This window comes from Venturia canescens, chromosome 3 (assembly GCF_019457755.1).
Source record: "Venturia canescens isolate UGA chromosome 3, ASM1945775v1, whole genome shotgun sequence".
Lineage (NCBI taxonomy): Eukaryota > Metazoa > Arthropoda > Insecta > Hymenoptera > Ichneumonidae > Venturia > Venturia canescens.
Genome location: NC_057423.1, coordinates 10,196,711 through 10,209,673, shown reverse-complemented (window position 1 = coordinate 10,209,673; position 12,963 = coordinate 10,196,711). Strand labels below are relative to the sequence as shown.

The window sequence follows — 12,963 nt, the reverse complement described above, 5'->3', positions numbered from 1 at the left end:
CAGTTGAAAATCGAGATTGCGTACACGAATATACGGTGGAAGAAATTTGGACTCCCCACTGGGAAGATGGCTTCATGAATTCAAGCTTGAGAGGAGCATCTTAAAAAGATGACCGTCTTCATTTATTACAACTGCTATCTCGATAATCCCACTTGGGAATATCAGCAGGGAGTCTCTTCTTACTTTTGTTTCCAAGAATGCCGGTTATACCTTTGTTTCAACACTATTTTAACGACTTTCTTTGTCGGATCCGATCCGTTCGAACGCGAGACGGATGCGGGGAGCGTTGGTACTAAAATTCGGATCCAGGTGACTCGTCAAGGTAGTTCATGCACGAAACGATTTTATTAAGTCTTGAAATTTACACAGAGGCCAATCGACAGATACGCATTTCAAATTTTAAAGGGTTCGTCTCATTGGTTATTTCGATAAACGTGCTTAAACGCACGAAGAAAAAAATCACATAACGAGAATGAAACGTTTCTTACGAAATTTATGAAAAACGTACCCGCAATAACGACGAAGCACGAAACGAAGGTCTGAGGAAAAATTCGAGACGATTGTCTTACCAGTAATGAAGAAATGTTACCTTAAAGATTGAACGAAATTGGTAATTAGCACTCGTAACCTCACATTTTTTTCGGCATTTTGTTTCTTCTCGGCTTGGCCCATTCCCGTCACAGCCTCCTGTCTTTTTATTAATACTTCTTTCTCCGTTCATTCTCTTTGTGTTTTCCCTTTGCGCTCTCCGAAGCGATTTTTAATATATAAAACTATAGTATTTTTGTGAGGGACGAGGCAAATTTGGGGTTCGGTCAGTGATGGATTCCCGATTGATTAACGGCTTGTCATTTCATTCGTAAAAGTATAAGTTTAAAAAATGTATTTACAATTTCGAATGAATAACTCTGAGATTAATTTGAGATGATTATATCTTTAATGAGGGAGTAAAAGTCGATGGAATTTAGACACCCTTAAAATACGATCCTCTGGGCACGATCCACCTTAACGGATTCGCGAGTGCTTTTATCTTCCCTGTAGAATTCCAAAATTCCAATTTGCAGTGTTACCAGCTCTACTTCGATGGAAAAATCTTGTTTTAATCGTGTTCAGAAGAATTTTCAAGGCTTCGAAATTGTTTATATGGAGTTTCGAGGGTGGGTTGGGGCAAGCCCATTTTGAAAGTTATTTTTACGACGATCCCGTGGGTTCTTAATCGTGGGACAAATCTCGTCGGTCGATAGGCCGAAAATGATGGGGTGCGAATTCGTTGCGAATCTACGGTAAATCCACGGGACGAAAATCATTTGAATTTTTCCTCAAAAATATAACGAACGATCCTGATTAAAGGAGCTTTTCCTTCGATGCTTCATAAGTGACATTAAAAAGGCTACGCTCCTGACTCATAGAGAGATAGGACCCGCCCCTGCCGAAGAAGTAGGCGGTTACAGAGACCGTGGCCGATCTAAAGTGGATTCAAACCGATCCATGCGAGGGCCTCGTTGAATACATGACGATCGCGATGGCGACTCATCGAGCGATCATCGTCTATATCGCAGCTTCCTATCATCATCCACGGATCTCTCTCTCTTTTTTTTTTTTTTTTTTTTTTCATTTTTTTCTATTGATTCTTTGAAGAATTTCATTACGCACGTCTCCGCGGCGATTCCTCATAATCCAATCAACACTTTTATGTTTCGTCATAACCTCCGGCTCACGACGACTCGCGAGTGGGAAAAATTTTAAGACAAACTCACTCTTCTCAGTATTTCTTTCTTAGTTGAACTTAGGGAACTTGATAGTTCCGATTGAATTCCAGAACAAAGTACTCGACCAAAGTCATCTTCGATTCGAGTCCGTCGAGGGACGCGGGCCGCGAATGATTTTCGACTCGACCAAGAGTTGCTCGATCAATGAAAATAACTTTGTATTCACAAGCGTCATTGTCTCGAGTCCCTCGAAAATGAAGTCGTTTGAAAAAAACCCAGAAGATGGAACCTCCGAACTCCTCGGTTCGCTCGAAGCGAATAAAAGCGAGGAAGATCCCTGCGGAGAAACTTCTCCCCCGACAGAACTTGGCCCAGCGATATTTCTCTGCGAACGTTAATTCTCACGGCCCTCGATGTTTTCGCGTGTGCACTAACTTTGGGGGAAAAGCCCCTGAAAATAGTTGTCCATCGATAATCCAAAAATCATGTCCACGCGGAACATCGTCGAGGATAATAAAAAGGAAAAAATTCATGTAAAATAAAAAGGACTCCGGTGGCACGGCCTGCTCAAACGCGGCCTCTGCTCCATGCGTATAAATTGTTGGATGAAACGAGAGACGTTGCGCTGCCGAGACGAGCAAGCGAGAGAAAATACGTAGACGAAGAAGTGGCAAGTATAAGAGGGCGGTAATGGCCCCGGAGGCGAATTCTCAGCGAGCATGGCATATCTCTCGGAGATATCCCCGCGGGAGAGCTCCGAGAGATATCTACGCGCGATCGACTCCTCCTCGTGGCTACCTTACACACTTCTGTCCACGTATCGTCCTCGCTTCTTTCTTCTCGGTCCTCATCCGCACCTTAACAGTTTAACAGCACAAAACGGATGTGCTTTTAAATTCCTGCCAATTGCTCATAGGGAGCTTCATCCGCGTCTCTCGAATTACGATATATTCATATTGATTATGAAAATAATGCAATCGCATCGGTCGCGGTGTCGATAGAATCCTTCAAATTTCAACCTGTCGAGGGACACTTTGATCGAGGGAAACTGATAAAAAGTGATCTTTGGGCTTGGCCGTTTCCGCGGGCTTTTTCTGGTTTCAAAACGTCAAATTTTCAGGCACTGACTAACGCTTTCGGAAGGAACTTGTACGGTGGCTTTAGAAACGTGCAAAAAAGGTTTCACCCGACTTTGTCAATTCGATTCAACCCAAAATGTCTTCAAAACGTTGAAATGTTTACGTGATTTATTATAATATTATCGACGAAACTATAAACTGCTTTTGTTTGGTTGTTGAATGATTATTCTGTCAGCGAATCTTGACGAAATAAAATCACGACGTGAGCCTATTCGACTGTTGGCTTTAAGATGATGGATCAGTCGGTAATCGCAACCGTGAGTGCGAGAGAGATAGCTGCAAATTTTGAAAAGGAAATTTTTCTACATCGTTCGTCTGATCGAAAAAATAAAAATGTCATCGGATTTTTGCAATCGTGCTGCGTACGACGACATTTTTATTATTTTAATCGGACGAACGATGTCAAAGACTACCGACTGATCCATCATCTTAAGATCAATTTGTTCATCATTGATTTGACCGTAAATGGTGAAATAATTCCACTTATTAAATTTCATCACATTTAAGATAATCGTGTCTTAGTTATTAGTTAGCGATGTACAAGTGCAAAAATATCAAACTACGATTATGACGCTTGCTCAGGCTGGTCGTCTCACAAAATTCCAGTTGGAGGTTATTTCTCGATTTTGTGAAACCTCGTTGGATTTATAATTCCCACGTACTCGTTGTCACGATTTTACATGATTTATTCGAAATAAACAACCATTTATTGCGAGTCCTGGCTTTATTCTTAATGTACGATTAACTTGGATTTCAATCATTTCAGATGAAAGAACCATAAATAGTCTTCGTCAATCAAGATAAATTCGAATCTATCTCCAGATTTAACAAAATACTTTAATTTGCGAGTATTTTGTTGATTAATTCGTCGGAAACAAGAATTTTCGAGCTTTACGAGCGTTTTTACAAAAATTATTTAAAAAAACCTCGTCAATTTTCGATTATACGTATTTGAAAAGGAAAATCTGAAAACGTTTATCAAATTTACCAAAAAAACACGTTTCAGTGTTTTTTTTTTAAAAAAAAACAGAGTTTTAAAAACTCTTTTAGTTTTAAGAATATTGACATGAATTGGTGGGATGCAAATGTAGCTGTAAAGCCGAAAATCGGACGTTGTACCGGCGAAAGAAATTTGAAAAAATGAGCAAAAAATGTTTATTGGTGCTTCTACAAAAAAAAACAAAGCAATGAGATAAAAATTTTATCGTTTTTCGTTTCAGGACGAAAAATGACTCGAACCTTTATCACAATTTTTCCGTAAATAGCGAAAGTCCGATGTTTAATGAAACCAAGCAAAGTAAGATTTAAAAGTAAAGCGATGGGGTCGAAACTCGTCGCGGACGAAGCGTCCGGCAAGAAGTCCGTATTCTCTCGTCCTCCAGCGCTCTCGGCTGTAACTTACCCCGACTTGGACTCTCCGCAGGTGCCACAAAGTCTGCCGTGGCACAGCTCTCTTTGCTTGGAAAACGCAAGAGAGAGAATAGATCGAGGAGAGAGAGAGAGAGAGAGAGAGAGAGAGAGAGAGAGAGAGAGAGAGAGAGAGAGAGAGAGGAGAGAGAGAAACGATGAAGACGAACGAAGAAAAGTCCGAGGGACTTCTCCCTGCAAGGAGAACGCTCTCACCTCTCGAGGTTGTGGTACTCGTTTGACGAGATTACGCACGAACGTCCGGTGTGGGTTTTAAAAAAGTTATTTTTATTATTTATCAGCTCTCGGGCGAGCATCTCGCTTATTCTTCGAAACTTCAGAAGCAGGCTTAGTTGAAGAACAGAAAGTTTGTAAACAAGGGCGCGTTTGCCTTCGCAGCGAGTCAATTAGCACGTTGAACACATTCGAGTTTTCAAGCCGTCGAAGAAAAAGGCACTGAACATTTCAATTTTCTCCTATTTCAATATTTTACTATTTCAATAATTAAATAACAATTCCAGCCCTATTTATTCGAGTCCACGATTTCATTGGCCCGAAGCAAGTAAAAATCCTCAGTCCCCTCCTTTCCCAACCTTGCCACGAGCAAGCCGCGAAAGCTCTGCTAAAAAAAGCCGCACGCAGGAGCCCGAAACAGCAACCGCGTTGCTGCGTCATTCGTCCGTAGCTGCGAGTAAAAAAGTCTTCTGCCCTCCCCCCACCCCAAAAGTGAGAATTTGTTGCTCCCGAGCGCGATTGAAATTGATGCGTTTATCCCCGACCCCCAAAGAGACCATACAAGAAGCTCCTCTCCGACGAGGCTGTGCTCAAGAAATGCAGAAAGAAGAAGCGGAAAAAGAGAGAAGAGAGAAAGAGAGGCTGACAACAGGAGCGGGAGGGAAATGCGTTGCATGTTCCAGCACTCGGTGCCAGAGAGTCTACCACGAGATATAAAGCGAGTCCGGGGAGGCCCCTCAGGCAAATTCCTATCAAGCATTGCGTATATACTCGTTAACCGGTATATCGTGCTTGTATCTATACACTCGGCGGTTAACGCGCGTGTGTGCGTTCATAAGATACGTCACACACGCGTGCAAGATAATGCGTGTGCGCGCAACTCTCGGATCTCTCCCAAGGTGTTTGCATACGTTGTGCGGCGCACCTTAGTTATTCGAGTCTATTGAATTTGCTCTCGCGTCATCTCCCTTCGATAAATGATGAATGCACGAAGAGTCACGGGTGCTGTGGAAAAATATATGTTTGACGGATAAAAACTGCGTGGAAGCGCTTGCCTTAAAAGAGCGAAGTTTTCGAAGAGATTTTGCGTTGTGGCGATTGGCAGGGCCGAGTCGTGAGAAAGGCTTGTTGTGGTACGAACGAATTGCTCTGGAGCGTGACTACAGAAACAATAACGTTGACATCGTAGTCGCGCGAGTTAGCGAGTAAGTGGAGACGCGGTTCGGGAACTCGCCGCAGCACGATTTTCGTCGCTGTTTGTTATGACTGCGAGCTATATTTTGCTCGCGGCTCAACACGTTTCGGAAAACGTACACAACGAACATATTGCCAACGACTTCAATGTCTTTGGACTCGTTAAGTTTACGGACAATGTTACTACGAAGTCGCGCCATTCGAACGGACCGTTATATGAGCACGCGGTAGGTTTTTATGGGTGCAGTGAAATGCTCGCACATTTCACTTTTTTCTCGTAATATTAAAGAGCAGAGGGCGACGTGTTTCTTTGTGTTGGGTGGAAAAATTCATTCTTCATTCTATAATCAACAGAGGTTGTTCGATAGTCACGAAATTTTATTCGAATGCCAAGTTTGCGAACTCCAGAATCCTGGTAGAGTCTTTTGCGTGCCAATTTTCGGTTATCGCGCATATTGTCCAAATTTTTTCATTCATTTGACACGGTCCCGAGCCCTTGACAGCGGAATCGTTTGGCGCTTATGCGTGCATGGTTATACGCGGAGTTGATGAATTTAAGGAAGTTCGAGGGAATCTAATGGAAATCGAAAATCCCAACGGTGAGAGTTTAAATTTGGAAATATCCTAGAAATATACAGCGTGAAATCTATTCCTGGAATTATTATAGGATCTAGTAAACATTTTTAAGTTCACATTCCTAGCATCTAAGCACATTTTTTGAAGGGTTTTACACAAACTCCTGCAACAGGCACACTTCCTGTCCGACGATTCGGATTTAAGGTAGTTCATGCACGAAACGATTTCCTTAAGAAAGTCTTGAAACAGTTCGAATGGATAGACGACTGACACGCATAGCAAATTTTGAAGGGTTCGTCATTGGTTATTTAGATAAACGTGCTTGAATATGAAAAAAAATTGGCATAACTCTATAAAAATTGGCATGAAAACGATTTTTTTTTCCAAAAGAAAAAAACGAGTGGTCCGGGAAAGCCATCGAATTATGGAAACTGAATGAACATTTCTCACGAAGTTTACGAAAAAGTACATAATAACAATTAAACATATAATGAAAATGAAGGTTTAGGAAAAAATTCGAGACTATTGTCTTACTAGTAATGAAGATATATATTACCTTAAAGATTGAACGAAATTTGTAATTAGCACTCGTAACCTCACATTTGCTTATTTTGGGTTCTTCTTGCCTTGCCCATTCTTGTCGTAGCCTCCCGTCTTTTTATTATTAAGGGGGGTCCTGCTTTAAAAAGTCAAAAAAATCGATTATTTTCTGGAATGTTTTTGGATAGACGGAAATAATAGTGAACTTTTTGGTATAGTTTCATATGGATATTGAAAAAGTACAAAAACATTTTTTTAATGTGAGAAATATTAAATCTGTACATGGTTTATGCAGTTTCTCAGCTGCATAAACCGCTGCGTGCAATGTGGAGATCGTGATTATTGTCTGCAACAAAAATTCCGAATACTTTTTCCATTTTCATATATTTTTCTTCCATATGAACTTATAAAAACCCGAAAAAATTGCGAAATTTGTACAAAATATATGCTTTGACAAAAAATAATTTTCACTACTGTTATAGGATTGTCAGTAAAGAAGATTTCGACATGCCTATATTAAAAATGAAGTAGATGGCGTATCATAAAGCTTCGCTGTCATATCGACTAAGCTGAATTACTCGTCGCATAACGTATAACCTCAAACCTCAAACAATTCGTTTTTTAGAACCCCGCCACAAAGTGTACGCTTCATTTTCATTGTTTCTTTTCGAGACAATAAACAAAAATAATATGCAAATCGGATCATCAGTTTTCAATGATGAGTAATCCCGTTTTTAATTCATAACGTGTGACAAGGGAAAAAACCGTTTTTTGGTGTTGATTTTAGTAAACAAATTTAGTGTTTTCATCGTTGTTTGTTATTCGCACAATTGAGCGGACTGATTATGGCGGTCGTAATAGAGACAACAATAGGCGATTTTACTGTCGATTTGTATACCGAGCAACGTCCGCAAAGTGAGTAACGATACAGGACCCACATTTTATAAACTTTCATATATTTCTAGGTTAATTTGAGACGACGATGTTTATTACAGAAGAAGTTACTTTATGTGGCTTCAATAACATTTACAAACTAAAAACACTCGTCCTATAAAAACTGAGTTTGAAAAATTAAAAAATTCGTTGGTCAAGTATTCTTCAATGATAGAATGTTCATTGTTCTTCGTTGCACAATCAGTTGCGAAACAGATGCTGAAATTATGTCGGAGTAAAGTCGCTTTTCTGTGGTCTCATTAAAATCGATTCTCTGCCTTGGATTTTCATTTTTATTAAAGTCAGTTTCCGAGTCAGCCATTTTTCACAACTGGATGATTTTGATTCGTCGATAATTACCCATTTGTATTTTAGTCCCATGAGAATTATGAATGGGAATTCTTAGTATAGTTAGAAATTTATTTTCAACTCGACTTTTTCCTCAACATCGATATGTCACTAAAAAATGATTAAATTTTTTCATTTCCAGCATGTCGCAACTTCCTGAAGTTGTGCAAAGTGAAATATTACAATTGGAACTTGTTTCACACAGTACAGAGTAACTTTATAGCTCAAACGGGGGATCCGACTGGTACGGGCAAGGGTGGTGAAAGTATATATGGGAGACTATTAGGCGAGGAAGCTCGTTATTACGAAGCTGAACAAATGCCAAGAATAAAGCACGACAAGGTCGGCCTACTGTCGATGGTGAATTGTGGTAACAACATGCTCGGCTCCCAATTTTTCATCACTCTTGACAGAGATCTCCAATCTCTGGATGGTGAACATTGCGTTTTTGGTGAAATTGCTGAAGGCTTGGAAGTCATTTTGAAATTCAATGAGGCTATTTGTGACCATGATCATAGGCCTTATCAGGATATAAGAATTTCACATACTGTCATCCTCGAGGATCCTTACGATGATCCAAAAACTCTGGTTATTCCTGACAGAAGTCCTGAACCGACGAGAGAAGCTTTAATGGTAATTATACTCATTTATGAAAATGAATATTGTTTAAAAGTTCCATTCACTTACCTACAATTCTATACCTAGCTCTCGGCATAAATTTTGGAACGAATTTTGTATTAGGATTATTCCATAAGGGTAATAGAGAGTTTTGGATCAATTCTCGAGTAATTTGGGTCTTATTGAAACTTGCAATGTCGAGTCATCAAATATTTCTGTAATGTCGAAAACAGTTTATCATATTGTAGATTAATGAATATTTGTTTCGAAGCATTGCGATGCCATTGAAAAAAGTTTTTGTCAACCAGTTTTCATTATCCTAAAAAAATGTTCTACAGTCATTCCTCATAAACGAACCATTTTAGAGCGATCGAATAGGAGCGGATGAAGCGATAGATGACACAGCTGGATTAAGCATGGAGCAAATAACAGAAATACAAAAAGAAAAAGAAGCGAAAGCGAGAGCCACGATATTAGAGATTGTTGGTGACATACCTGACGCTGAAATGGCTCCCCCAGAAAATGTACTTTTTGTTTGCAAGCTCAACCCAGTTACGAATGATGACGATCTCGAAATTATTTTCAGTCGATTCGGCAGAATCGTCGGGTGAGTTTCTCTTCATACTGTTGTCTAATTCAACTACGAAATGAGATTCCATAGCTGAAATGAAATGCATTTCTTTTCTCTAGACCTAACATGACCTGAAACCACGGTGCAATAACGTGAACCACTATAGCATGCTGAATTTATTCGTAGTGATTATTCGAAAGCGTGTTTCTGCTTAAAACTCGACAGTCAATTTTTCGATTGAATTCCCCATCCGCTACATCACTCTCCAAAACTGGCATCATGTAAAATCTAATTCTCTTTTCCACTAATTCCTATGAATGTCTAGATAATCAGCCTTTGAGAATAAATTTTTACCCGTTCAATTAGCAGTAACAATTAATTTTCTCCTGCGTCAGCAGCTTCCAGTAATCGTATTTATGAAAAAAGGCAAATGGGGCTTTCCCATATGTTCAGTACATAGTGAAGTAATGCAATACATTTGATTTCAGTTGCGAAGTAATCAGAGATCGGAAAACCGGGGACTCATTGCAATACGCGTTCATCGAGTTTGCCGATAGGAAGAGTTGCGAGGAAGCTTATTTCAAAATGGACAATGTTCTCATCGACGACCGTCGCATACACGTGGATTTCTCGCAGTCTGTGTCGAAAATGCGATGGCGTGGCAAGGGTAAAGGAATTATGTACAACGAGGATAAAGACAAGGGGGAGAAAAAATCAAAGCCGGATGCATTCGAGAGTCGAGGCGGACGAGATCGTCGGAAAAATTCAAACGATCATCGAGATTCGAAATCCGAAGCAAGAACCAACGATAAAAATCGCGAGGAGAGACCAAAATCATTGAAACACGATAAACGAAGAGCCGAAAAATATCGTCGAGAAAACGATGACGAGCGATACGATAAAAGACGCGACAATAACGAAAGAAACAACGACCGTAGAAGAGATCGTGCGAAAGACAAAAGTAATCGTACCGAAATGAGATCGCGGAGAGAGAGTCGCAGTCGAAGCGGAGAAAGACGCTACAATGAGAAACCATTCGATCGCCGTGGAAAGAGACAAGACGATGATAAAAGAAGAGATTATCTGGACGGTAGAAGCGAAAAAAACGATCGTGTCAGACAGGGAGACAAACGACCAAGAGAGCACTCTGAAGAACGTTACCGTAGAAAAAAAGATTACAGACACGATAAATACAAATAAAATCAACGATCAGTTTTTTAGTATATTCAACGTGTACAGAATTCATATTTTTTCAATCTTCCTATTGAATGATTCGAACACAGAAACGTACTCAGTAAACATTACACTTTTTCCAACTGAATAACCTCCAACGAACCAATTTTTTTAAATCCTCAACGATAAAACTTCGAAATAACTTTCTGCCTTCGTATTAAACGATTAGGACTAATGGAAAAAAATATTAAAATAACAAGTTCAAATGATTCGTTGTCATGTCAAGAAAGATACTTCTCGTTTTACGAAACTTCCGATAGATTATCCCCCATCGATTTCATTCGATCTTGCATGAGTCGAACGATGTTATAATTTTTGCAATTGAGGGCTACTTGCATCGGTGTTTGTCCAGCACGATTTTTCGCTTCTAAATCTGCTCCACGATCCATCAGGTATCTGACGAAATAATGTGAACGTAGAAAATTCGACATTTTCAATACGTTTGAAAATACCCACTCGGCCAGTTCGAAGTACCCGGTCATAGCGACTATATGCAGTGGCGTTCGCCAACCAATCGGATCAGGCACATTTATAACATCCCCGGCGTAGTGGAGAATCATGCTTATTATTTTGATATGAGACTCGTCACGAGCACCGAGTATAGCTTCAAACAGTAAACACTGTGCATCTCTCGAAGTAAAGGGTGATCGTCTGCGAAAAGGTCAGAAAATTGTGCAAGAAAATTATTCAATGCTTGAGCAGGAAAAACATGGAAATGTGGGCCCCCTGAATGGCAAAAAATCCAAATCATTTTCAACACAAAAAAACACTTTATCAGGACACTTTTCTATGACGTTTCGTCTGACGTAACCCCTCTCGTATATCCCTGCTGATCCTACTGCTGCTCGAGATTATCACTATTTGGAGTGAGCAAATTGCGACAGTCTTACTCGGCAGCAATTGATTTTTTGAGAAAAAATATCGGAAGGCAAAACTTTTTTTTCATTTTTAACTTGTTTTTAATGTAAAAGGGCTCTGGGAAATCGCCTCGTCTCGCAGCGGGGCTTCTTAAGCCACTTTAACCGGACACTTCCTGGTCGCTGATGACGTGATGTGGAACCGGCTCGAGAACGTTGACTTTGTATCGGCCAAAGACAAAGCGTGGCTGAATTAGCATTATTTTTCGCCTTCCAATGTAATCTCGTATTTCAATGAATTTTCAAGCCTCATTTAAGGTCAAATGTGAAGGCTACGTAGACAAATTAAGTCCCAGGGTGTTGGGACGGTTATCGAAGATCGTTTTACGAAAATTTGATGCCGAAGAAGGATCGAAATTAAAATTGCTTCGAGTAGAATATTATTTACTGAATTTTCTTTGAATTTGAATCACCTCAGACGTTGAGCTGCGAAAAGTTTAATCATCGGTATATTCTTGGTTTTCAGTACACTGATGTGCAAAGGACTTTCTTGAAAAACGTCGTAAACGTGAATCGGTGAACCAGCTCTAATGAGATATCGAGCGCACTCAAAATTGGAGTGAAGAGCAGCGTAGTGGAGAGGATAGCGGTCGAGATTATCCGTGCAGTCGGTGCTTGATCCAATTTTCAAAAGTTCGTACATCACCCTCGTATGATCAAGCAAAGCTGCAATGTGCATGGAGGTTAACCCTGAAAGATAAAATGATGATACGAAATTCGGTTCGAGTAGGCGATCACCTTCCAAATTTATTACGAGCATCAGATGGAATCTTGAAATTAACGAAATTATTACAACCAAGCATCGTCGATGTCGAGCCTTTTTTCATTCTCATCCCAATTACTTTTAGCAACATAAAAAATAAATATTTATTGACTCGATAATATTCGATACTTGTGAATATTTATATTATAAAATTGCATCGAGAGACTCGATTGATAAATATTCTTGACAGTTGACTAAAAAAATGGGGAAATTATTTTTCAGGGTAAACAGTGCCGAACTTTTGAAAGATTGGCATGCTCAATTGAGTTGGCTCCAACCTCCATGCAGAAACAGGGCCAAGGAACTTTCAGCCACAGTAAATTTCTTCACGAATTACCATGCATAGTTTTCACTTCTGGATCGAGATTTCGAGATTTGGAGAGTAATCGTATCAATTCAATGTCACCGTGTTCAGCTGCAATGTGCAACGGTGTCATGTAATCGGATCTTCGACAATTGACATTGGCTCCGTACATGATTGCCCGTTCAGCTGTGCGTACATCGCGAATCGTACAGGCGAGCAAGAGTTTCGTGTTCAATTGTGATTTCGTCAAATATCTCCAGTCCGAAGATTCGGTCACAACAACAACGCGCGTTTCCTGTTTTTCCGCCATCTGAACAGAAGACTCAAAATCCTACGGCGACAACTTCACATTGAACACAAACGATAATTATTTACAAATTCCATCAGAATCGAAAAGTACAAAAAAAGCTTTTCATTGCCCATAGCTCTGGTCAACGTTCAGAAAAGTTTACGAATTTTTGCAAGCATTTGACGTGG

At 40.0% G+C, this 12,963-nt stretch overlaps 2 protein-coding genes across 4 annotated transcripts; one reads left to right on the top strand and one right to left on the bottom strand.

Moving 5' to 3' along the window:
• The first annotated feature begins 5,416 nt into the window (after positions 1–5,416).
• On the top strand, positions 5,417–10,494 carry LOC122408544 (peptidyl-prolyl cis-trans isomerase sig-7). Of its 3 annotated transcripts, none has more exons than XM_043415361.1 (4): positions 5,417–5,910; positions 8,223–8,713; positions 9,064–9,305; positions 9,758–10,494. In XM_043415361.1, exons 2-4 carry the CDS (start codon positions 8,399–8,401, stop codon positions 10,467–10,469), a joined length of 1,269 nt encoding a protein of 422 aa, XP_043271296.1. In that variant the 5' UTR covers positions 5,417–5,910; positions 8,223–8,398; the 3' UTR covers positions 10,470–10,494. The 3 variants fall into 3 exon arrangements, with proteins under 3 accessions (XP_043271296.1, XP_043271295.1, XP_043271294.1); XM_043415360.1 differs by lacking the exon at positions 5,417–5,910 and adding an exon at positions 5,982–6,282; XM_043415359.1 differs by lacking the exon at positions 5,417–5,910 and adding an exon at positions 7,381–7,714.
• A 250-nt stretch (positions 10,495–10,744) lies between these two features.
• LOC122407978 (ankyrin-1-like) lies at positions 10,745–12,796 on the bottom strand. Its single transcript, XM_043414466.1, has 4 exons — positions 12,520–12,796; positions 11,833–12,109; positions 10,959–11,153; positions 10,745–10,898 (listed from the first exon to the last, which is right to left on the bottom strand). Exons 1-4 carry the CDS (start codon positions 12,794–12,796, stop codon positions 10,745–10,747), a joined length of 903 nt encoding a protein of 300 aa, XP_043270401.1.
• Positions 12,797–12,963: the final 167 nt, after the last annotated feature.

Bases quoted from the DNA above. Each gene is read 5' to 3' on its own strand.
- LOC122408544 (XM_043415360.1), top strand. From the start codon at position 6,213: ATGGTTATACGCGGAGTTGATGAATTTAAGGAAGTTCGAGGGAATCTA. The intron at 6,283-8,222 runs GTGAGAGTTTAA...TTTCATTTCCAG, and splicing joins GGAAATCGAAAATCCCAACG to CATGTCGCAACTTCCTGAAG. The intron at 9,306-9,757 runs GTGAGTTTCTCT...ATTTGATTTCAG, and splicing joins CGATTCGGCAGAATCGTCGG to TTGCGAAGTAATCAGAGATC.
- LOC122407978 (XM_043414466.1), bottom strand. From the start codon at position 12,796: ATGGCGGAAAAACAGGAAACGCGCGTTGTTGTTGTGACCGAATCTTCG. The intron at 12,110-12,519 runs GTAATTCGTGAA...TTTATCTTTCAG, and splicing joins AGAAGTGAAAACTATGCATG to GGTTAACCTCCATGCACATT. The intron at 10,899-10,958 runs GTGGGTATTTTC...TTATTTCGTCAG, and splicing joins GGGTACTTCGAACTGGCCGA to ATACCTGATGGATCGTGGAG.